The sequence below is a fragment of the Cherax quadricarinatus genome, chromosome 91, assembly GCF_038502225.1.
Source record: "Cherax quadricarinatus isolate ZL_2023a chromosome 91, ASM3850222v1, whole genome shotgun sequence".
NCBI classification, from domain to species: domain Eukaryota; kingdom Metazoa; phylum Arthropoda; class Malacostraca; order Decapoda; family Parastacidae; genus Cherax; species Cherax quadricarinatus.
In genome coordinates, this window is record NC_091382.1 from 14,208,646 (window position 1) to 14,233,713 (window position 25,068).

Sequence of the window (25,068 nt, forward strand, 5' to 3'; positions counted from 1 at the left end):
AGAGTGAATTAAAGTATATCATTTCTTTGGTAGTTATGCCAACCATCTCGAATTGTTCACTTGAGGATGATAGTATAAATGTGTGCTGGACGCCCTCCCCTGCTGAGTGCCCTATGCCCGGCTACACTGTCACCTGGGATGGTGCCAAGATGTGGACTGATAACTCAGATCATGGTCAGTTAATATATATCCCTTATTTAAGTTTCTATACATAAGCAAAATATATATAAATCAATGATTATAAACATTTGCATTTAAAATTAAATTTCTAAACAGCTGATTTTTTTTTAATGGAGAGCATTCTATATATCTTTATCCAGCCTATGAATATCCCTCATAACATTATTTCTTTCAGAGTTTAACAGCACCAACCAGGACTGGCAGAATGAGACTTGGTTATGTGACACGTTGGAAAGATCTGTACCATACACAAACTACAATGTTTGTGTAAGTGTGACTAACACCAGTGGACACAGTGAATGCTGTTCACTTGAAACTCCTGACACTAGTAAGTAAAAATTAATTATATCTTACAAATATGAATTTGCAATTACTTTTTATAATAATTTTTAGTAATGGTAAAACTGATCCAGCACTTTTTACCCAACTGACTTGGTTGACTTGTCTAAATCAAAGATTCCAATTATATTTTCGGTTACTTGTTTATGCTTGGTTTAAGTAGCTAATTTTGACCTGAAATTAAGACACATGTGAAACATCGGGGTATCTTTATTGTAGACGTTTCGCCATCCAGTGGCGAAACGTCTACAATAAAGATACCCAGATGTTGCACCTGTGTCTTAATATCATCTTGTCGGTATTATATACCATTCTTGCATAATTTTGACATAGTAAGAATACACTTCAATTATTTTCGAATATTGATAATTTTTTTTCAGAAGGTTAATAAGATTTTCCTTCACCCTCGCTAATTTATTTTATTGATTTTATTTTCCTCAGTAGAAAGTGAACATTCAACCCTCAGTTATATTTAATTTTTAAAGTGTTTTTTTTTCATGGTTTTATGAAAATTTTGATGCGATGTACAAAAACGAGTACTTAGAATTAATGAAAAATATGCATCTTGGGGTCTAGTAGATTATCATACAAGAAGTCGCTTTCAAGGACGGAACCGGTTCCACTGAATATAGCAGCTAACACTGTTGACACTGAATATAGCAACTAACACTGTTGACACTCAGTATAGCAGCTAACACTGTTGACATTGAATATAGCAGCTAACACTGTTGACACTGAATATAGCAGCTAACACTGTTGACATTGAATATAGCAGCTAACACTGTTGACACTGAATATAGCAGCTAACACTGTTGACACTGAATATAGCAGCTAACACTGTTGACACTGAATATAGCAGCTAACACTGTTGACACTGAATATAGCAGCTAACACTGTTGACACTGAATATAGCAGCTAACACTGTTGACACTGAATATAGCAGCTAACACTGTTGACACTGAATATAGCAGCTAACACTTTACATCGCTTCGTGCAAGTACCTGGATGTTAGTTTACTGTTGCGACGTAGATAACACTTAGATTGGAATTGCATGAAGCAGTAAATATATAAATTGCATGGAGAAGTAAATATATATATCTTGACAACTCTATGTCGTCTGTTGTTTTCTGTTGTTGCTTTTTGTGGTATGTTGTTTTCTGTTGTTGCTCTTTGTGGTCTGTTGTTTTCTGTTGTTGCTTTTTGTGGTCTGTTGTTTTCTGTTGCTTTTTGTGGTCTGTTGTTTTCTGTTGTTGCTCTTTGTGGTCTGTTGTTTTCTGTTGCTCTTTGTGGTCTGTTGTATTCTGTTTTTGCTCTTTGTGGTCTGTTGTTTTCTGTTGTTGCTCTTTGTGATCTGTTGTTTTCTGTTGTTGCTCTTTGTGGTCTGTTATTTTCTGTTGTTGCTCTTTGTGGTCTGTTGTTTTCTGTTGTTGCTCTTTGTGGTCTGTTGTTTTCTGTTGTTGCTCTTTGTGGTCTGTTGTTTTCTGTTGTTGCTCTTTGTGGTCTGTTGTTTTCTGTTGTTGTTCTTTGTGGTCTGTTGTTTTCTATTGTTGCTCTTTGTGGTCTGTTGTTTTCTGTTGTTGCTCTTTGTGGTCTGTTGTTTTCTGTTGCTCTTTGTGGTCTGTTGTTTTCTGTTGCTCTTTGAGGTCTGTTGTTTTCTGTTGTTGTTCTTTGTGGTCTGTTTTTTTTTGTTGTTGCTCTTTGTGATCTGTTGTTTTCTGTTGTTGTTGTTGTTTGTGGTCTGTTGTTTTCTACTGTTGCTCTTTGTGGTCTGTTGTTTTCTGTTGTTGCTCTTTGTGGTCTGTTGTTTTCTGTTGTTGCTCTTTGTGATCTGTTGTTTTCTGTTGTTGTTCTTTGTGGTCTGTTGTTTTCTATTTTTGCTCCTTGTGGTCTGTTGTTTTCTGTTGTTGCTCTTTGTGGTCTGTTATTTTCTGTTGTTGCTCTTTGTGGTCTGTTGTTTTCTGTTGATGCTCTTTGTGATCTGTTGTTTTCTGTTGTTGTTCTTTGTGGTCTGTTGTTTTCTATTGTTGCTCTTTGTTGTCTGTTGTTTTCTGTTGTTGCTCTTTGTGGTCTGTTGTTTTCTGTTGTTGCTCTTTGTGGTCTGTTGTTTTCTGTTGTTGTTCTTTGAGGTCTGTTGTTTTCTCTTGTTGCTCTTTGTGGTCTGTTGTTTTCTGTTGTTGCTCTTTGTGGTCTGTTGTTTTCTGTTGTTACTCTTTGTGGTCTCTTGTTTTCTGTTGTTGCTCATTGTGGTCTCTTGTTTTCTGTTGTTGCTCATTGTGGTCTCTTGTTTTCTGTTGTTCCTCTTTGTTGTCTGTTGTTTTCTGTTGTTACTCTTTGTGGTCTGTTGTTTTCTGTTGTTGCTCTTTGTGGTCTGTTGTTTTCTGCTGTTGCTCTTTGTGGTCTGTTGTTTTCTGTTGCTTCTCTTTGTGGTCTGTTTTTTTCTGTTGTTCCTCTTTGATGTCTGTTGTTTTCTGTTGTTGCTCTTTGTGGTCTGTTGTTTTCTGTTGTTGTTCTTTGTGGTCTGTTGTTTTCTGTTGTTGCTCTTTGTGGTCTGTTGTTTTCTGTTGCTCTTTGTGGTCTGTTGTTTTCTGTTGCTCTTGTGGTCTGTTGTTTTCTGTTGTTGTTCTTTTTGGTCTGTTGTTTTCTGTTGATGTTCTTTGTGGTCTGTTGTTTTCTGTTGTTGTTCTTTGTGGTCTGTTGTTTTCTGTTGTTGTTCTTTGTGGTCTGTTGTTTTCTGTTGATGTTCTTTGTGGTATGTTGTTTTCTGTTGTTGTTCTTTGTGGTCTGTTGTTTTCTGTTGTTGTTCTTTGTGGTCTTTTGTTTTCTGTTGTTGTTCTTTGTGGTCTGTTGTTTTCTGTTGTTGTTCTTTGTGGTCTGTTGTTTTCTGTTGTTGTTCTTTGTGGTCTGTTGTTTTCTGTTGTTGTTCTTTGTGGTCTGTTGTTTTCTGTTGTTGCTCTACGTGGTCTGCTATTCTCTGCTGTTGCTCTACGTGGTCTGCTATTCTCTGCTGTTGCTCTACGTGGTCTGCTATTCTCTGCTGTTGCTCTACGTGGTCTACTATTCTCTGCTGTTGCTCTACGTGGTCTGCTATTCTCTGCTGTTGCTCTACGTGGTCTGCTATTCTCTGCTGTTGCTCTACGTGGTCTGCTATTCTCTGCTGTTGCTCTACGTGGTCTGCTATTCTCTGCTGTTGCTCTACGTGGTCTGCTATTCTCTGCTGTTGCTCTACGTGGTCTGCTATTCTCTGCTGTTGCTCTACATAGTCTGCTATTCTCTGCTGTTGCTCTACATAGTCTGCTATTCTCTGCTGTTGCTCTACATAGTCTGCTATTCTCTGCTGTTGCTCTACATAGTCTGCTATTCTCTGCTGTTGCTCTACGTGGTCTACTATTCTCTGCTGTTGCTCTACGTGGTCTACTATTCTCTGCTGTTGCTCTACGTGGTCTGCTATTCTCTGCTGTTGCTCTACGTGGTCTACTATTCTCTGCTGTTGCTCTACGTGGTCTGCTATTCTCTGCTGTTTCTTGACACTTTCTCTATTGCTGGAAGAACAGATGATCGTAATATTGGACAACAATTAACTGGAGAGATGATAATGGGTGTAAGTGGACGTTGATTTGCGGATCACTGGGTAAGAAAGTGATCTGTAATAAGTGATTCAGTTGACGTTGATTTGCGGATCACTGGGTAAGAAAGTGATCTGTAATAAGTGATTCAGTTGACGTTGATTTGCGGATCACTGGGTAAGAAAGTGGTCTGTAATAAGTGATTCAGTTGACGTTGATTTGCGGATCACTGGGTAAGAAAGTGATCTGTAATAAGTGATTCAGTTGACGTTGATTTGCGGATCACTGGGTAAGAAAGTGATCTGTAATAAGTGATTCAGTTGACGTTGATTTGCGGATCACTGGGTAATAAAGTGATCTGTAATAAGTGATTCAGTTGAATGTTATCTAAAGTGGTCTTTAAAATTTGCGAGGTATACCTGGAGTATACCTGGAGTATAACTGTGTATACCTGGGGTATACCTGGAGAGGATTTCGGGGAAAATCATCCCCCGCGGGCCGGTCTGAGACAAGGCGTTGTGGTGGATCAGGGTCTGATCAATCATGCTGTTACTGCTGGCCACACGTAAACCGACGTACGAACTACAGCCCGGCTGGTCAGGTACTGGCTTTAGGTGCCAATCTAGTGCCTTCTTGAAGACAGCTACGGGTCTTGAAAACGGCCAGAGGTCTTGAAGACGGCCAGGGTTCTTGAAGACAGCCAGGGGTCTTGAAGATTGCCAGGGGTCTTGAAGACAGCCAGGGGTCTTGAAGACAGCCAGGGGTCTTGAAGACAGCCAGGGGTCTTGAAGACAGCCAGGGGTGTTGAAAACGGCCATAGGTCTTGAAGACGGCCAGGGTTCTTCAAGACGGCCAGGGGTCTTGAAGACAGCCAGAGGTCTTGAAGACAGCCAGGGTCTTGAAGACAGCCAGGGGTCTTGAAGACAGCCAGGGGTCTTGAAGACAGCCAGGGGTCTTGAAGACAGCCAGTGGTCTTGAAAACGGCCAGAGATCTTAAAGACGGCCAGGGTTCTTGAAGAAAGCCAGGGGTCTTGAAGACAGCCAGGGGTGTTGAAAACGGCCAGAGGTCTTGAAGACGGCCAGGGTTCTTCAAGACGGCCAGGGGTCTTGAAGACAGCCAGAGGTCTTGAAGACAGCCAGGGGTCTTGAAGACAGCCAGGGGTCTTGAAGACAGCCAGGGGTCTTGAAGACAGCCAGGGGTCTTGAAGATATAACGAGATTATTTGGTAGAGCTGAAAGCAGGTGGTTAATGATACACGTTTGGAGGCTTCTTACTTTATTGTTAAGTTGTGGTGGGTACACAGGCTTGTGTGTTGTGCCCATGGCCCGGGCAGGGCCATCCCACGAGAGAGAGCTAGTAGGACTACTGTCTTGACTGAGTGAAGGGTGTCGCCAGAGTGAGGCAAGGGCATGCAGGCTGGTGTGCCCACCGAGAGGCCTGTCTACAGAGGGCAGCACCTTAGTGCCGCGAAATATGAACTAAGCTGGCAGACAGCATGGGCTGTCCGTGCAGACAGTACAGGCTGTCTACATATGCTTGGCCACCTACCTCACGTCGTCCCGACGCAACAATACTGGTAGTTAAAAAAACTCGGTCTCTCTCTCATAGGAACAGGGCACAGAACACAAAATAGAAACATATATATACATATGGACATGGAAAAAAAAAACTTCCTACAGAGAGGGAAGATAAAAACATGTGGGGTGTGCTAAACATCGTGGTCATAGGCAGTGAGCGTCGAAGGGCATCACTGCACGTCTTCCTGCATCTGGACAGATACTGCAACACAGGAGACATCGCTGCGGCAGAGCTGTGATGTAACAGGTTACGGTCTCCTCTGGAACAGTGAAGCAGACGTCGTAGGAGTCGCTGCAGGTTTTCACTCAACCTGGGGCACGACATGCTGGTGCCCTCAAAACTCGGCAACTGGGCAGGACTTCTGGCAAGCGACTCAGGAGGACACTTCTCGACTGGTACTGTCACTGGTCTGTCACTGCCAGCGAGCGTGGAGCGAGTTGTGGAGCGAGTCGTGGCAGAGACGACTGGGCGAAACATCTGGGAGTCGTAACATCATACACCAGACTGCAGTGAGCGAGCTAGCAGTCAAAGTGACATCATCTTTGTGCAGGAGCTCACTGAAGCTTGTGACACGAGGCTGACACAGTGCCTGCTGGCAGGGCTAACTGTGGCTTGACGAGTGTCATTCTCTCGGCAGTTGGAGTTATAGCAGAGGTTAGTCTAAGCGTCCCCAGACTTGTTTCTCTACATATAACTGCATTCTGAAGGTCTGGAGGTGAAGTGAAACAAATCTCAATGGGAATCGAAGCAGGTACGATTCTGCAGAACATCTATGAGCGACGAGCATAAGAGCTTCCTGTACAAGGGGGCTCGGGCTCAGAGCTGACTGATAACAGCTGTCAAACACACTGGTCACATAGGGTGACTTAGCACAGTGGTGCTACTCAGGTCTGGCTCAGACCTCACTGGACACATGGAAACTTCACACACCCGCGGTACATGCGGTACACTAACTTGTGAGAACACTGACTGAGAGGAATTAATTAACACACGACATATATCTTCTATCAATCTTCTCGACAATACTGAAATAATTACTAGAAACACTCGATGTGACATCATGTGATGTCAAGTGTGATGTCGCGAGGTGACGTCAGCAGCACTGTGACGTCAGCAGACATCTCGAAGTGACGTCAGGCAGACATCGTGATGTCATGAAGTCGGGCAGCATCGTCGGTTACGTCAATGTGATGTGGGCAGCAGACCATAGCATGAGGCCTGGGACATCTGGCTCAGTAACTCACTTGGCTTGTAGATCCACGTGACACAGCCCACACCCAACGTGGCGTCGGGGTCCACGTGGCGTCGTGATCTACGTGGCATGCTGATCCGCGTAGCTTCGAGTGGCCTCGGGCACTCGGATACACAGCTCTGGCAATGAATTCACATGGAAAACAGCGGAAAACTCAGCAGAGGGAGTGGGCAGTGGTGAGTGTATGGGTTAGCATGAGCAGGGCGAGCATGGGCAAGGTAATGAACGGCCACTTCCTCCTCCTCCTCCCCCACCCACAAACGCGTGGAGAAGCTCACACTGGACGCAGAAATCACCACAAAACTCACCTCTGGCTTGCTGAAACAGCTGTGCTGAGCTGAACAACAACAGCAACATACAAGTGACGCTGAACATGTGACTTGAGAAACAGCGTGGGACGCTTATAATTCTCGAAGAAATTCTGCAAATTTCGGCTGGATCCTGCTTGTACCTGTGTCTGGATGCTCAAACGTGCAGACACGACAGCAGGATAACTCGTTGAGAGACGGATGCTTCTTGCATGGGGTGATGAAGTGAAGATAACTTTATCCCTTCCTTCCTCTCTCCGGGCAAACACAACTGCTGTGACCACCGTTTCCCACCATTTATAACGAGATTATTTGGTAGAGCTGAAAGCGGGTCGTTAATGATACACGTTCGGAGGCTTCTTACTTTATTGTTAAGTTGTGGTGGGTACACAGGCTTGTGTGTTGTGCCCATGGCCCGGGCAGGGCCATCCCACGAGAGAGAGCTAGTCGGACTACTGTCTTGACTGAGTGAAGGGTGTCGCCAGAGTGAGGCAAGGGCATGCAGGCTGGTGTGCCCACCGAGAGGCCTATCTACAGAGGGCAACACCTTAGTGCCGCGAAATATGAACTAAGCTGGCAGACAGCATGAGCTGTCCGTGCAGACAGTACAGGCTGTCTTCAAAGACAGCCAGGGGTCTTGAAGACAGCTAGGGGTCTTGGAGACTGCCAGGGTTCTTGAAGACAGTCTGAGGTCTTGAAGACAGCCAGGGCTCTTGAAGACAGCCAGGGGTATTGAAGATGGCCAGTGATTTTGCAGACAGCTAGGGTTCTTGAAGACAGCCAGGAGTCTTGAAGACAGCCAGGGGTCTTGAAGACAGCCAAGGGTCTTGAAGACAGCCAGGGGTCTTGAAGACAGCCAGGGGTCTTGAAGACAGCCAGGGGTCTTGAAGACAGCCAAGGGTCTTGAAGACAGCCAGGAGTCTTGAAGACAGCCAGGAGTCTTGAAGACAGCCAGGGGTCTTGAAGACAGCCAGGGGTCTTGAAGACAGCCAGGGGTCTTGAAGACAGCCAGGGGTCTTGAAGACAGCCAGGGGTCTTGAAGACAGCCAGGGGTCTTGAAGACAGCCAGGGGTCTTGAAGACAGCCAGGGGTCTTGAAGACAGCCAGGGGTCTTGAAGACAGCCAGGGGTCTTGAAGACAGCCAGGGGTCTTGAAGACAGCCAGGGGTGACAGAGTTTGAAAGAATAGATGGTTTCAGAAAAGTGGAAGAAGGATGAGCGGTGAAGAGATTTGTGTTGGTGGTTGGAGAAGTTGAGTGTGTGTGTGTGTGTGTGTGTGTGTGTGTGTGTGTGTGTGTGTGTGTGTGTGTGTGTGTGTGTGTGTGTGTGTGTGTGTCTAATAACTAGAACTTGCCAAATAGGCCGAACTCCATGTAAATAATTACTTTCTGAATTGATAGACATATTGTTTCAATGATGTTGATTAAAAAATCTATATTTTGTAACTAATATATTTGATAGATCATTTTAAATTTATTGATTATTAATTAAAATCAATAATACATATATTTTCATATATTTTGAATTTATTTCAGCTCCTGGGCCTCCAGTAATTAACCAGGTAGAGTCTAACAGAACAAGTGTTTACGTATCGTGGGATCATCCAGTCAATGAAAATGGAGAGATCCAGAATTACCAGATAACTTGGGAAAATGAAGATGGTGGTAGAGAGAATCAAACACTGGGTAAAGAAGCTCGCTCAACAATAATACAAAATATCTCTCCTTGTCAAAACTACGTAATTAGTTTAAAGGCTGAAACATCAGCAGGTGTCGGAGAAGAAGTACAAAGTAATACTTTCGTACCAAATTACAGTAAGTATCTTGACTAATGAGAAAGTTACTAAAATGAAGTAGGTTGTAAAGTATTATTACTTTCAATTATATTTTCTTGTTAATGTGGCAAATTTAAGACAGTTTCCCATTTCTATTCATATATATTTTAGGTTAAATAGCAACGCTCTTCTTGCCGAATCAGGGAACCGAAAATTTGAGTATGCATTAATTTCGTAAAAATCATTCTGAACCTATCGAAAAAAATATATTTCATTGTGTTTGTTTAGTATTAAATTATTGTAAACAAATCTAAAATATATTTAGTTGGGTTAGGCTAAAATAAATTGTTCTTGTTATAATAAGGTTAGGTAAGTTTTCTAAGTTCCTTTTGGTGCAAAATTAAAAATTTTTACATCAACATTAATGAAAAAAATATTTCTTTAAACGTATAAGAGAAAATTTTAGAAAGGACTTAATTTTAAATGACTTCTTGCTAATTGACCAGTTTTACATATTCGGCACGACATATATATAAATAAATGTATATATATATATATATATATATATATATATATATATATATATATATATATATATATATATATATATATATATATATATATATATATATATATATATATATACAGTTTTTAAACTGCAACATTAACACCCCTCCTTCAGAGGGGTGTTACTTTGCTCACACTCCAACAGCACGTCATGTAATAAAAACCATTTGTCTCCATTCACTCCTATCAAACACGCTCACGCATGCCTGCTGGAAGTCCAAGCCCCTCGCACACAAAACCTCCTTTACCCCCTCCCTCCAACTTTTCCTAGGCCGACCCCTACCCCGCCTTCCTTCCACTACAAACTGATACACTCTTGAAGTCATTCTGTTTCGCTCCATTCTCTCTACATGTCCGAACCACCTCAACAACCCTTCCTCAGCCCTCTGGACAACAGTTTTGGTAATTCCGCACCTCCTCCTAACTTCCAAACTACGAATTCTCTGCATTATATTCACACCACACATTGCTCTCAGACATGACATCTCCACTGCCTCCAGCCTTCTCCTCGCTGCAACATTCATCACCCACGCTTCACACCCATATAAGAGCGTTGGTAAAACTATACTCTCATACATTCCCCTCTTTGCCTCCAAGGACAAAGTTCTTTGTCTCCACAGACTCCTAAGTACACCACTCACCCTTTTACCCTCATCAATTCTATGATTCGCCTCATCTTTCATAGACCCATCCGCTGACACATCCACTCCCAAATATCTGAAAACATTCACCTCCTCCATACCTTCTCCCTCCAATCTGATATCCAATCTTTCATCACCTAATCTTTTTGTTATCCTCATAACCTTACTCTTTCCTGTGCTCACTTTTAATTTTCTTCTTTTGCATACCCTCCCAAATTCATCCACCAATCTCTGCAACTTCTTTTCAGAATCTCCAAAGAGCAGAGTGTCATCAGCAAAGAGCAACTGTGACAACTCCCATTTTATGTGTGATTCTTTATCTTTTAACTCCACGCCTCTTGCCATGACCCTCGAATTTACTTCTCTTACAACCCTATCTATAAATATATTAAACAACCACGGTGACATCACACATCCTTGTCTAAGGCCTACTTTTACTGGGAAATAATTTCCCTCTTTCCTACATACTCTGACTTGAGCCTCACTATCCTCGTAAAAACTCTTCACTGCTTTCAGTAACCTACCTCTTACACCATACACCTGCCCCCCTATCCACCCTGTCATACGCCTTTTCCAAATCCATAAATGCCACAAAGACCTCTTTAGCTTTATCTAAATTCTGCTCACTTATGTGTTTCACTGTAAACACCTGGTCCACACACCCCCTACCTTTCCTAAAGCCTCCTTGTTCATCTGCTATCCTATTCTCCGTCTTACTCTTAATTCTTTCAATAATAACTCTACCATACGCTTTTCCAGGTACACTCAACAAACTTATCCCCCTATAATTTTTGCACTCTCTTTTGTCCCCTTTGCCTTTATACAAACGAACTATGCATGCTCTCTGCCAGTCCCTAGGTACCCTACCCTCTTCCATACATTTATTAAATAATTGCACCAACAACTCCAAAACTATATCCCCACCTGCTTTTAACATTTCTATCTTTATCCCATCAATCCCGGCTGCCTTACCCCCTTTCATTTTACCTACTGCCTCACGAACTTCCCCCACACTCACAACTGGCTCTTCCTCACTCCTACATGATGTTATTCCTCCTTGCCCTATACACAAAATCACAGCTTCCCTATCTTCATCAACATTTAACAATTCCTCATAATATTCCCTACATCTTCCCAATACATCTAACTCTCCATTTAATAACTCTCCTCTCCAATTTTTAACTGACAAATCCATTTGTTCTCTAGGCTTCCTTTACTTATTAATCTCACTCCAAAACTTTTTCTTATTTTCAACAAAATTTGTTGATAACATCTCACCCACTCTCTCATTTGCTCTCTTTTTACATTGCTTCACCACTCTCTTAACCTCTCTCTTTTTCTCCATATACTCTTCCCTCCTTGCATCACTTCTACTTTGTAAAAACTTCTCATATGCTAACTTTTTCTCCCTTACTACTCTCTTTACATCATCATTCCACCAATCGCTCCTCTTCCCTCCTGCACCCACTTTCCTGTAACCACAAACTTCTGCTGAACACTCTAACACTACATTTTTAAACCTACCCCATACCTCTTCGACCCCATTGCCTATGCTCTCATTAGCCCATCTATCCTCCAATAGCTGTTTATATCTTACCCTAACTGCCTCCTCTTTTGGTTTATAAACCTTCACCTCTCTCTTCCCTGATGCTTCTATTCTCCTTGTATCCCATCTACCTTTTACTCTCAGTGTAGCTACAACTAAAAAGTGGTCTGATATATCTGTGGCCCCTCTATAAACATGTACATCCTGAAGTCTACTCAACAGTCTTTTATCTACCAATACATAATCCAACAAACTACTGTCATTTCGCCCTACATCATATTTTGTATACTTATTTATCCTCTTGTTCTTAAAATATTTTTTTATTATTATCACACTGGCCGATTCCCACCAAGGCAGGGTGGCCCGAAAAAGAAAAACTTTCACCATCATTCACTCCATCACTGTCTTGCCAGAAGGGTGCTTTACACTACAGTTTTTAAACTGCAACATTAACACCCCTCCTTCAGAGTGCAGGCACTGTACTTCCCATCTCCAGGACTCAAGTCCGGCCTGCCGGTTTCCCTGAACCCCTTCATAAATGTTACTTTGCTCACACTCCAACAGCACGTCAAGTATTAAAAACCATTTGTCTCCATTCACTCCTATAAAACACGCTCATGCATACCTGCTGGAAGTCCAAGCCCCTTGCACACAAAACCTCCTTTACCCCCTCTCTCCAACCTTTCCTAGGCCGACCCCTACCCCGCCTTCCTTCCACTACAGACTGATACACTCTTGAAGTCATTCTGTTTCGCTCCATTCTCTCTACATGTCCGAACCACCTCAACAACCCTTCCTCAGCCCTCTGGACAACAGTTTTGGTAATCCCGCACCTCCTCCTAACTTCCAAACTACGAATTCTCTGCATTATATTCACACCACACATTGCCCTCAGACATGACATCTCCACTGCCTCCAGCCTTCTCCTCGTTGCAACGTTCATCACCCATGCTTCACACCCATATAAGAGCGTTGGTAAAACTATACTCTCATGCATTCCCCTCTTTGCCTCCAAGGACAAAGTTCTTTGTCTCCACAGTCTCCTAAGTGCACCACTCACTCTTTTTCCCTCATCAATTCTATGATTCACCTCATCTTTCATAGACCCATCCGCTGACACGTCCACTCCCAAATACCTGAATACATTCACCTCCTCCATACTCTCTCCCTCCAATCTGATATTCAATCTTTTATCACCTAATCTTTTTGTTATCCTCATAACCTTACTCTTTCCTGTATTCACCTTTAATTTTCTTCTTTTGCACACCCTACCAAATTCATCCACCAATCTCTGCAACTTCTCTTCAGAATCTCCCAAGAGCACAGTGTCATCAGCAAAGAGCAGCTGTGACAACTCCCACTTTGTGTGTGATTCTTTATCTTTTAACTCCACGCCTCTTGTCAAGACCCTCGCATTTACTTCTCTTACAACCCCATCTATAAGTATATTAAACAACCACGGTGACATCACACATCCTTGTCTAAGGCCTACTTTTACTGGGAAATAATTTCCCTCTTTCCTACATACTCTAACTTGAGCCTCACTATCCTCGTAAAAACTCTTCACTGCTTTCAGTAACCTACCTCCTACACCATACACTTGCAACATCTGCCACATTGCCCCCCTATCCACCCTGTCATACGCCTTTTCCAAATCCATAAATGCCACAAAGACCTCTTTAGCCTTATCTAAATACTGTTCACTTATATGTTTCACTGTAAACACCTGGTCCACACACCCCCTACCTTTCCTAAAGCCTCCTTGTTCATCTGCTATCCTATTCTCCGTCTTACTCTTAATTCTTTCAATAATAACTCTACCATACACTTTACCAGGTATACTCAGCAGACTTATCCCCCTATAATTTTTGCACTCTCTTTTATCCCCTTTGCCTTTATACAAAGGAACTATGCATGCTCTCTGCCAATCCCTAGGTACCTTACCCTCTTCCATACATTTATTAAATAATTGCTCCAACCACTCCAAAACTATATCCGCACCTGCTTTTAACATTTCTATCTTTATCCCATCAATCCCGGCTGCCTTACCCCCTTTCATTTTACCTACTGCCTCACGAACTTCCCCCACACTCACAACTGGCTCTTCCTCACTCCTACAAGATGTTATTCCTCCTTGCCCTATACACGAAATCACAGCTTCCCTATCTTCATCAACATTTAACAATTCCTCAAAATATTCCCTCCATCTTCCCAATACCTCTAACTCTCCATTTAATAACTCTCCTCTCCTATTTTTAACTGACAAATCCATTTGTTCTCTAGGCTTTCTTAACTTGTTAATCTCACTCCAAAACTTTTTCTTATTTTCAACAAAATTTCTTGATAACATCTCACCCACTCTCTCATTTGCTCTCTTTTTACATTGCTTCACCACTCTCTTAACCTCTCTCTTTTTCTCCATATACTCTTCCCTCCTTGCATCACTTCTACTTTGTAAAAACTTCTCATATGCTAACTTTTTCTCCCTTACTACTCTCTTTACATCATCATTCCACCAATCGCTCCTCTTCCCTCCTGCACCCACTTTCCTGTAACCACAAACTTCTGCTGAACACTCTAACACTACATTTTTAAACCTACCCCATACCTCTTCGACCCCATTGCCTATGCTCTCATTAGCCCATCTAACCTCCAATTGCTGTTTATATCTTTCCCTAACTGCCTCCTCTTTTAGTTTATAAACCTTCACCTCTCTCTTCCCTGATGCTTCTATTCTCCTTGTATCCCATCTACCTTTTACTCTCAGTGTAGCTACAACTAGAAAGTGATCTGATATATCTGTGGCCCCTCTATAAACATGTACATCCTGAAGTCTACTCAACAGTCTTTTATCTACCAATACATAATCCAACAAACTACTGTCATTTCGCCCTACATCATATCTTGTATACTTATTTATCCTCTTTTTCTTAAAATATGTATTACCTATAACTAAACCCCTTTCTATACAAAGTTCAATCAAAGGGCTCCCATTATCATTTACACCTGGCACCCCAAACTTACCTACCACACCCTCTCTAAAAGTTTATCCTATTTTAGCATTCAGGTCTCCTACCACAATTACTCTATCACTTGGTTCAAAGGCTCCTATACATTCACTTAACATCTCCCAAAATCTCTCTCTCTCTTCTACATTCCTCTCTTCTCCAGGTGCATACACGCTTATTATGACCCACTTTTCGCATCCAACCTTTACTTTAATCCACATAATTCTTGAATTTACACATTCATATTCTCTTTTCTCCTTCCATAACTGATCATTTAACATTACTGCTACCCCTTCCTTAGCTCTAACTCTCTCAGATACTCCAGATTTAATCCCATTTATTTCCCCCACCGGAACTCCCCTACCCCCTTCTGCTTTGTTTCGCTTAGGGCCAGGACATCCAACTACTTTTCATTCATAACATCAGCAATCATCTGTTTCTTGTCATCCGCACTACATCCACGCACATTCAAGCATCCCAGTTTTATAAAGTTTTTCTTCTTCTCTTTTTTAGTAAATGTCTACAGGAGAAGTGGTTACTAGCCCATTGCTCCCGGCATTTTAGTCGCCTCATACGACACGCATGGCTTACGGAGGAAAGATTCTTTTCCACTTCTTCCCCATGGACAATAGAAGAAATAAAGAAGAACAAGAGCTATTTAGGAAAAGGAGAAAAACCTAGATGTATGTATATATATATATATATATTTATATATATATATATATATATATATATATATATATATTTATATATGTATATATATATATTTATATATGTATATATATATATATATATATATATATATGCATGTGCGTGTCTGTGAAGTGTGACCAAAGTGTAAGTAGGAGTAGCAAAATATCCCTGTTATCTAGCGTGTTTATGAGACAGAAAAAGAAACCAGCAATCCTACCATCATGCAAAACAGTTGCAGGTTTCTGTTTCACAGTCATCTGGCAGGACGGTAGTACTTCCCTGGGCAGTTGCTGTCTACCAACCTACTACCTACTATATATATATATGTCGTGCCGAATAGGCAGAACTTGCGATCTTTGCTTAAATAGCAACGCTCATCTTGCCATATAGGACAAGTGAAAATTTATGTATGCAAAAATTTCGCCAAAATCATTCTGAACCTAACGAAAAAAATATATTTCACTGTGTTTGTTTAGTATTAAATTATTGTAAACAAATTTAAAATATATTTAGTAGGGTTAGGCTAAAATAAATTGCGCTTGTTATTATAAGGTTAGGTAAGTTATCTAAGTTCCTTTTGGTCCAAAATTATAAATTTTTACATCAACATTAATGAAAAAATATATCTTTAAACGTATAAGAGAAAATTTTAGAAAGGACTTAATTTTAAATGAGTTCTTGCTAATTGACCAGTTTTACATATTCGGCACAACATATATATACATATATATATATATATATATATATATATATATATATATATATATATATATATATACATATATATATATATATATATATATATATATATATATATATATACAAACACTGATCTCTGGAGACTTGAACCTACGATGCTTGGAAGAAGGTATGCAGTGCTTTACCGACCGTACCACACTGGACAATACCTTGGCGTCCAGCGTCCAAGGGAGCCAGCTTCTAGGCAGGTGGCTTACAGCAACCGTGAACCGAGGATATACGTTAATGTGGGTGCCTCAAAAAGTTTCATTCTATTGCGTGTTTGGCGTACTCGCCTCCACAAGCAGTATATATCGTATTGTAACCACGAACTAGTGCTATTTAATCAATAACAACACTGCGATTATCCGGGGAATCGAACCCGTGTTGTTTTAGCCCGCCTCATGATGAGAGAAAATTCCACAATGGTTTAACCCACATGACCATATAATCCTACATGAATCACGCACCCAGTTGAGCTAGGTGGGGAGTAGAATGAAATTAGCTCTGAGGCATCCACTCCATCGCATGTCCAACACCTAGCTCTGCTGGGTGCGTGATTCGGGCAATCTTCCACCAAGGTAGGGTGACCCGAATAAGAAAAACTTTCATCATTCACTCCATCACTGTCTTGCCAGAGGCACGCTTACACTACAGTTATAAAACTGCAACATTAACACCCTTCCTACAGAGTACAGACACTGTACTTCACATCTCCAGGGTTTCCCTGAATCCCTTCATTAACATTCCCTTACACTCCAACAGCACGTCAAGTTCTCAAAAGCATTTGTCTCCAATAACTCCTATCTAACGCGCTCACGCATGCTTGCTAATTACACTATCACTTATTGTTGCCACGAGCGCGCCCTCTACACTACTTCAAGTTGGCTTTTCTTTCCCACACAGCATTATGATACGTATGTAATTAACGTTGTTTATATCATAATGATGATGTGATTAATTATCATTGTTAATGAAAGATAAGAGATTCTTGCCGATGACCTGTGCTCACCGAAATGAATATTCAAATTTATTTTTTTTTATTTTTGTCGATTCCGCGTATTGCCCAGATTGGAAACACATAATTCACTAAAACAAATGTCGTATTAGGTTTTTTTTTTTTAGTTTGTTATAGGTGCCTCCCCAGACTAACAACCGAGGCTTACTCTCTCTTTAACAAACATGAATAAGGTGGTTCACTTAGCCATAGATAAGTAGAAAAGTTCTTCTGGCATTGCGAATTGAGATATCATGTTTTCCCAGTACGACAGAGCCTCTTGTTTCCTTTAACTGATGTCCTACAAGTTTTTCTAACACAAGATGGTATTATGCATTAGCTGGTCTGCCATCGTAGTCTTGACAAGCAAAAACTAAGTCTGTTTATGTAGTAAACCAGGAAGGTAGAATAGTTTCCTTGTCATTCTCGATACCTTTGATAGTGTGTTAGGTAAGACACATATGCAACAGTTAGGTATCTTTATTATGAAACGTTTCGCCTACACAGTAGGCTTCTTCAGTCAAGTACAGAAAAATTGATAGAAGCAGAAGATACTTGAAGACGATGTAATCAGTCCATCACCCTTAAAGTTTTGAGGTGGTCAGTCCCTCCAGACTGAGGGACTGACCACCTCAAAACTTTAAGGGTGATGGACTGATTACATCGTCTTCAAGTATCTTCTGCTTCTATCAATTTTTCTGTACTTGACTGAAGAAGCCTACTGTGTAGGCGAAACGTTTCATAATAAAGATACCTAACTGTTGCATATGTGTCTTACCTAACAACCTGTCGGTATTTTATACCATTTTAATGTCCAACCTTTGATAGTCCCAGCAAACTGAAGCAATTTAAAAAATATGTTGTTTAAATTAAACAGCTATAGAACTAAGGTTAGTTATCTGCTGCATTATCACATCTCACATTTGACAAAACTTTCCAAGAACACTGACTTTCTTTATGCTAAGTTACTATTGGTGAAAATTTAAACTCTTAGATAACAGCTTTTGATATAGTTGCAGATGATAGTTTGAAGTGTAATGGTGATGACACTGTGCAGGCAAATTTAGAGTGGAAATTGACAGTGCCCGACTGTCAAGTCTCGACTGGAGTGCAACTGGACTGGAATGCAACAGTTTTGTGGTCACAAGAAAACCGTAAGTTGTATTGATCACTTTCATAGATTTTCAGTCATTCGTGACTCTTGAAGTGTAAAAAGGAGTCATTTAAATTATTATAATAATGGTATATAATATCGTCAAGAAAATGAGTGGAACGTATGTGCGACGGTTGGGTATCTTAATTTACGGAAAGTTTGGCCAAGACAATAAACTTCTTCAGTGTAGTACAGTGGAGACAGTGGGGAGATAAAGATAGTGTAATCAAGGTTAATGGACCGACCAAACTGTTCCTCTCCAATGTTCCTCCTCTGTTTTAAATTGATGAAATCTACTCTGTTAACTAACCGTTTCAGAAATACAGTTACCCAACTGTTACATAGAAATCTGAGCCCTTTATAGAGAATTAGGAGGAACTATTTAACACAGTTTGGATCAAGTTAGGATCAGTTTTGATTTACACACATTAAAAACACTGGATATAGAAGAGAGTAGAAGGAGAGTCAAGGAAACAGCCAAGTGGCATTATTGAACAGAAAACAAGTTGTTTCTATATATATTACATGAGTTAGACCTACCTAAAAAATTACACGAGTTAGACCTACCTAAAATATTACATGAGTTAGACCTACCTAAAATATTACATGAGTTAGACCTACCTAAAATATTACATGAGTTAGACCTACCTAAAATGTTACATGAGTTAGACCTACCTAAAATATTACATGAGCTAGATCTATCTAAAATATTACATGAGTTAGACCTACCAAAAATATTACATGAGTTAGACCTACCTAAAATGTTACATGAGTTAGACCTACCTAAAATATTATTACATGAATTAGACCTACCTAAAAAATTACATGAGTTAGACCTACCTAAAATATTACATGAGTTAGACCTACCTAAAATATTACATGAGTTAGACCTACCTAAAATGTTACATGAGTTAGACCTACCTAAAATATTACATGAGTTAGACCTACCTAAAATGTTACATGAGTTAGACCTTCCTAAAATATTATTACACGAGTTAGACCTAAAATATTACATGAGTTAGACCTTCCAAAAATATTACATGAGTTAGACCTACCTAAAATATTATTACATGAGTTAGACCTACCTAAAATATTACATGAGTTGGACCTACCAAAAATATTATATGAGTTAGACCTACCTAAAATATTATTACATGAGTCAGACCTACCAAAAATATTACATGAGTTAGATCTACCTAAAATGTTACTTGAGTTAGACATACCTAAAATATTACATGAGGTAGACCTACCTAAAATATTACAAGAGTTAGACCTACCTAAAATATTACATGAGTTAGACCTATCTAAAATATTACATGAGTTAGACCTACCCCTACCTAAAATATTACATGAGTTAGACCTACCTGAAATATTACATGAGTTAGACCTACCTAAAAAATTACATGAGTTAGATCTAAATAAAATATTATTATATGAATTAGACTTACCTAAAATATTACATGAGTTAGACCAACCTGAAATATTACATGAGTTAGACCTACCTAAAAAATTACATGAGTTAGACCTACCTAAAATATTATTAAATGAATTAGACTTACCTAAAATATTACATGACTTAGACCTACCTAAAATATTACATGACTAAGACCTACCTAAAAAATTACATGAGTTAGACCTACCTAAAATAAGGAACTAGCAATAAGACAATGTCTTTCTCTTATTATTTGTCTTAAGAACAAACTACGTTGTGTAACAGGAACATATATATTGTGTAGCTACTGTAATATATTGTGTAGCTACTGTAATATATTGTGTAGCTACTGTAATATATTGTGTAGCTACTGTAATATATTGTGTAGCTACTGTAATATATTGTGTAGCTACTGTAATATATTGTGTAGCTACTGTAATATATTGTGTAGCTACTGTAATATATTGTGTAGCTACTGTAATATTGTGTGTAGCTACTGTAATATATTGTGTAGCTACTGTAATATATTGTGTAGCTACTGTAATATATTGTCTAGCTACTGTAATATATTGTGTAGCTACTGTAATATATTGTCTAGCTACTGTAATATATTGTCTAGCTACTGTAATATATTGTCTAGCTACTGTAATATATTGTCTAGCTACTGTAATATATTGTGTAGCTACTGTAATATATTGTGTAGCTACTGTAATATATTGTGTAGCTACTGTAATATTGTGTGTAGCTACTGTAATATATTGTCTAGCTACTGTAATATATTGTCTAGCTACTGTAATATATTGTCTAGCTACTGTAATATATTGTGTAGCTACTGTAATATATTGTGCAGCTACTGTAATATATTGTGTAGCTACTGTAATATATTGTGTAGTTACTGTAATATATTGTGTAGCTACTGTAATATATTGTGTAGTTACTGTAATATATTGTCTAGCTACTGTAATATATTGTCTAGCTACTGTAATATATTGTGTAGTTACTGTAATATATTGTGTAATTACTGTAATATATTGTGTAGCTACTGTAATATATTGTGTAGTTACTGTAATATATTGTGTAGTTACTGTAATATATTGTGTAGCTACTGTAATATATTGTGTAGTTACTGTAATATATTGTGTAGCTACTGTAATATATTGTGTAGCTACTGTAATATATTGTGTAGTTACTGTAATATATTGTGTAGCTACTGTAATATATTGTGTAGCTACTGTAATATATTGTCTAGCTACTGTAATATATTGTGTAGCTACTGTAATATATTGTGTAGTTACTGTAATATATTGTCTAGCTACTGTAATATATTGTCTAGCTACTGTAATATATTGTGTAGTTACTGTAATATATTGTGTAGTTACTGTAATATATTGTGTAGCTACTGTAATATATTGTGTAGTTACTGTAATATATTGTGTAGTTACTGTAATATATTGTGTAGCTACTGTAATATATTGTGTAGTTACTGTAATATATTGTGTAGCTACTGTAATATATTGTGTAGCTACTGTAATATATTGTGTAGTTACTGTAATATATTGTGTAGCTACTGTAATATATTGTGTAGCTACTGTAATATATTGTGTAGCTACTGTAATATATTGTGTAGCTACTGTAATATATTGTGTAGTTACTGTAATATATTGTGTAGCTACTGTAATATATTGTGTAGTTACTGTAATATATTGTGTAGCTACTGTAATATATTGTGTAGTTACTGTAATATATTGTGTAGCTACTGTAATATATTGTGTAGTTACTGTAATATATTGTCTAGCTACTGTAATATATTGTGTAGCTACTGTAATATAAGGTTGTTGGTTAATGTGATTTAAAACTTACCAGTATTAATATTCAGTTAAGTTTGTTTGTGATCTACTGACCAATAGACTGAATACTTTATCTATAAAATAAACTATTAAGTAGACTGTCAGCATATATCCCCTGACAGACAACTCTAGGTAAATATCCTGGTCACTTGTACTTAATATATCTTTATTACGTTGTTTACGCCATGACAGACAACTCTAGGTAAATATCCTGGTCACTTGTACTTAATATATCTTTATTACGTTGTTTACACCCTGATAGACAACTCTAGGTAAATATCCTGGTCACTGGTACTTAATATATCTTTATTACGTTGTTTACACCCTGATAGACAACTCTAGGTAAATATCCTGGTCACTGGTACTTAATATATCTTTATTACGTTGTTTACACCCTGATAGACAACTCTAGGTAAATATCCTGGTCACTTGTACTTAATATATCTTTATTACGTTGTTTACGCCATGACAGACAACTCTAGGTAAGTATCCTGGTCACTTGTACTTAATATATCTTTATTACGTTGTTAACACCCTGATAGACAACTCTAGGTAAATATCCTGGTCACTTGTACTTAATATATCTTTATTACGTTGTTTACACCCTGATAGACAACTCTAGGTAAATATCCTGGTCACTTGTACTTAATATATCTTTATTACGTTGTTTACACCCTGATAGACAACTCTAGGTAAATATCCTGGTCACTTGTACTTAATATATCTTTATTACGTTGTTTACGCCATGACAGACAACTCTAGGTAAGTATCCTGGTCACTTGTACTTAATATATCTTTATTACGTTGTTAACACCGTGATAGACAACTCTAGGTAAATATCCTGGTCACTTGTACTTAATATATCTTTATTACGTTGTTTACACCATGATAGACAACTCTACGTAAATATCCTGGTCACTTGTACTTAATATATCCTTATTACGTTGTTTACACCATGATAGACAACTCTACGTAAATATCCTGGTCACTTGTACTTAATATATCTTTATTACGTTGTTTACACGACATACAATGAATGTCGATAATAAACCATAAAAAAGTTATTATGATTTATATATTATTATTGTGAGTTAGACTAGTAGGGCAAGTTTAATGTAAATATATTACAATGCTTTTCCATAAATTTTTGGTTAAAAGTAAATTCAAAATGAACTGTGATGTTGTTAAGTTAGGTTTGGTCTAATAAAAAAAATTATTTACATAATTTTCAATGAAAATATATATTTATCAAACAGTAAAATAATATGATATAAAAATTCTTTTTATTTAAGAGAGACATCGACACCATGCCTAACCCTTCTAGGGTAGGGTAGGCGCCTGAGCCCGAGCTTATAGCTCACAAGACTGTCATTCCCATTAGCCCCCTTGTGGCGGGGATGGCAGACCAGAGAGGCCTAGCTTGTGGCTAGGCCTGGGGACAGTTGGTCCCAAAGATGAGGAGGTAGTTGTGCCTCCTCCCATGGGAGACTTAGGTCTCAGACACTCCCTAAAGAGGGAGCCAAGGCCGGGCCACCACTTGGAAAAGGCCCGGGCCGGGAGAATACCGGCTAATCTTTAACTAACTAACTGAATTCGGCTTTAAGTTAGATTACATTACGTGATGTTGTTAAGTTAGGTTTGGTCTAATAAAAAAAAATATTTACATAATTTTTAATGAAAATATATATTTATCAATCAGTATAATAATGATATAAAAATTCTTTTTATTTAAGAAAGTTTATATGCCTTCCTGTTAGCCTTTTATTTTAATAGTGCTTTGATAATGTGAGAAGTCACGAAAGCGCTTGGAATTTCACTATTTTCTCACAGTGGTTATTTTATGGTGATATCACCTGTTTACTGTGATCATATTTCTTCAATGGACGCCACACGACTCTCCAAAATGTTCTTACTTAACTCTCATAAATAACAATAAAGGCACAATACCGTGACTGGAACGATACACAAATAACTCGCACATAAAAGAGAGAAGCTTACGACGACGTGACGGTGTGACTTTGTCAATGGTCCAAGTCGGACCGAAACGTCGTCGTAAGCTTCTCTCTTTTATGTGCGGGTTATTTGTGTAACTCTCATAATTATATTTCGTTTATTTGCCAGTTTTTCTCTGTACTGATCAAGTCCCACAAACTTAAAATTCGACTTTATTTTTTAAATAACTGTTTGAACAAGTTTTGCTCAGATTTATTTTATCAAATAGATTCCTTGACATGAGAGTTCGTCCCTTTGATGATTTTATGAGAATTATTCTTCAGAAACTTTTTGAAATTACCAAAATAGAAGGAAGTATTCAAAATATTGATAAACAAAAAAATACTCCTTTAATCATGCCATTCCATCAGAATGTAAACATAGTTTGTTTGATCATTGCTATAATAAACTCAGAAGAATTTGTAATGAACTATAAAACAAATTATAGAGAAAATTAGACAGATTAATTGAAAATAGTGATTGCACAAAGCATGTTAATAATTATTTTGTAATTAAATAATCAGATGAAATATTAGATAATAATACAACTGCTACTCTAGTTTTTGGTTTAAGTTTTGCAACTTCAAAAAAATATTAAATATATTAAAATTGCAAAAGCCTTTTTTAACTTAGGAAAATCTCTGATTAATCCACTGATGAAATTAATATTAGTAAAGGAATGGTATATAACTCTGTGTTAAAACAAAATATTCTTAAGTGACCTCAAAGATTCTTATTAATAATAAAAAATTGCAACTTACTAAAGCAGATAAAATAAATGCAATAGTAATTATGAAAGAAAATAATTACCAAGATAAAATTAATAATCTGGATAATACTGAAAATTATTCTAAATTTATTAAGAATCTCTTAGAAACTGTTAACAATAATTTCAATAAAACAGTAAAACTTCTACTGAAAGGCAAAGATGAATTAATTAAAAAATTTACTTCCAATAATCCATCTTTACTTTTTGTATTAATTAAAACATACAAACCAGGTAATTCAGTCAGATCAGTTATTAGCTCCATAGGTTCAGTTACCAACAACGTAAATTTAGTGGATAAATTTAGCACCTTGACTTAAATGATTTTAACATGGTTAGTTTTGATGTTAATTCCTTGATTACAAAAGTTCCTGCTAATGATTTATTAATTTACTTATCTGAAGAACTTGTTAATTATGATTTACCATTGCCAGTTCCTACTATCATTAAACTTATTAAAGTTTGTATTTGTAGGTGAATGGTTCAGAGAACCGACATGTTGATAAATTAGACACATGTGCAACTCTTGGGTATCTTTATTGAGGAAACGTTTCGCCACACAGTGGCTTCATCAGTCCATACAAAGGAGAATCTTGAAGAACAGGAGGAGAATGAGGTAATCAGTCCCTCAACCTTGAGTCGATGTGGTCAGTCCATCAATCTTGAATAGAATAGAATTCAAGATTGATGGAC

At 38.3% G+C, this 25,068-nt stretch overlaps 1 protein-coding gene across 1 annotated transcript in view; it reads left to right on the forward strand.

The window, feature by feature from the left end:
- Positions 1 to 25,068, forward strand: part of LOC128704825 (phosphatidylinositol phosphatase PTPRQ) — a gene marked incomplete at its 5' end in the record, with an annotated part of 153,195 nt that overhangs the window by 103,502 nt on the left and 24,625 nt on the right. The window contains 4 exon segments of the mRNA XM_070104398.1: positions 34 to 174; positions 356 to 508; positions 8,757 to 9,035; positions 18,199 to 18,339. Of these exon segments, the coding sequence (XP_069960499.1) occupies positions 34 to 174; positions 356 to 508; positions 8,757 to 9,035; positions 18,199 to 18,339 (714 nt within the window).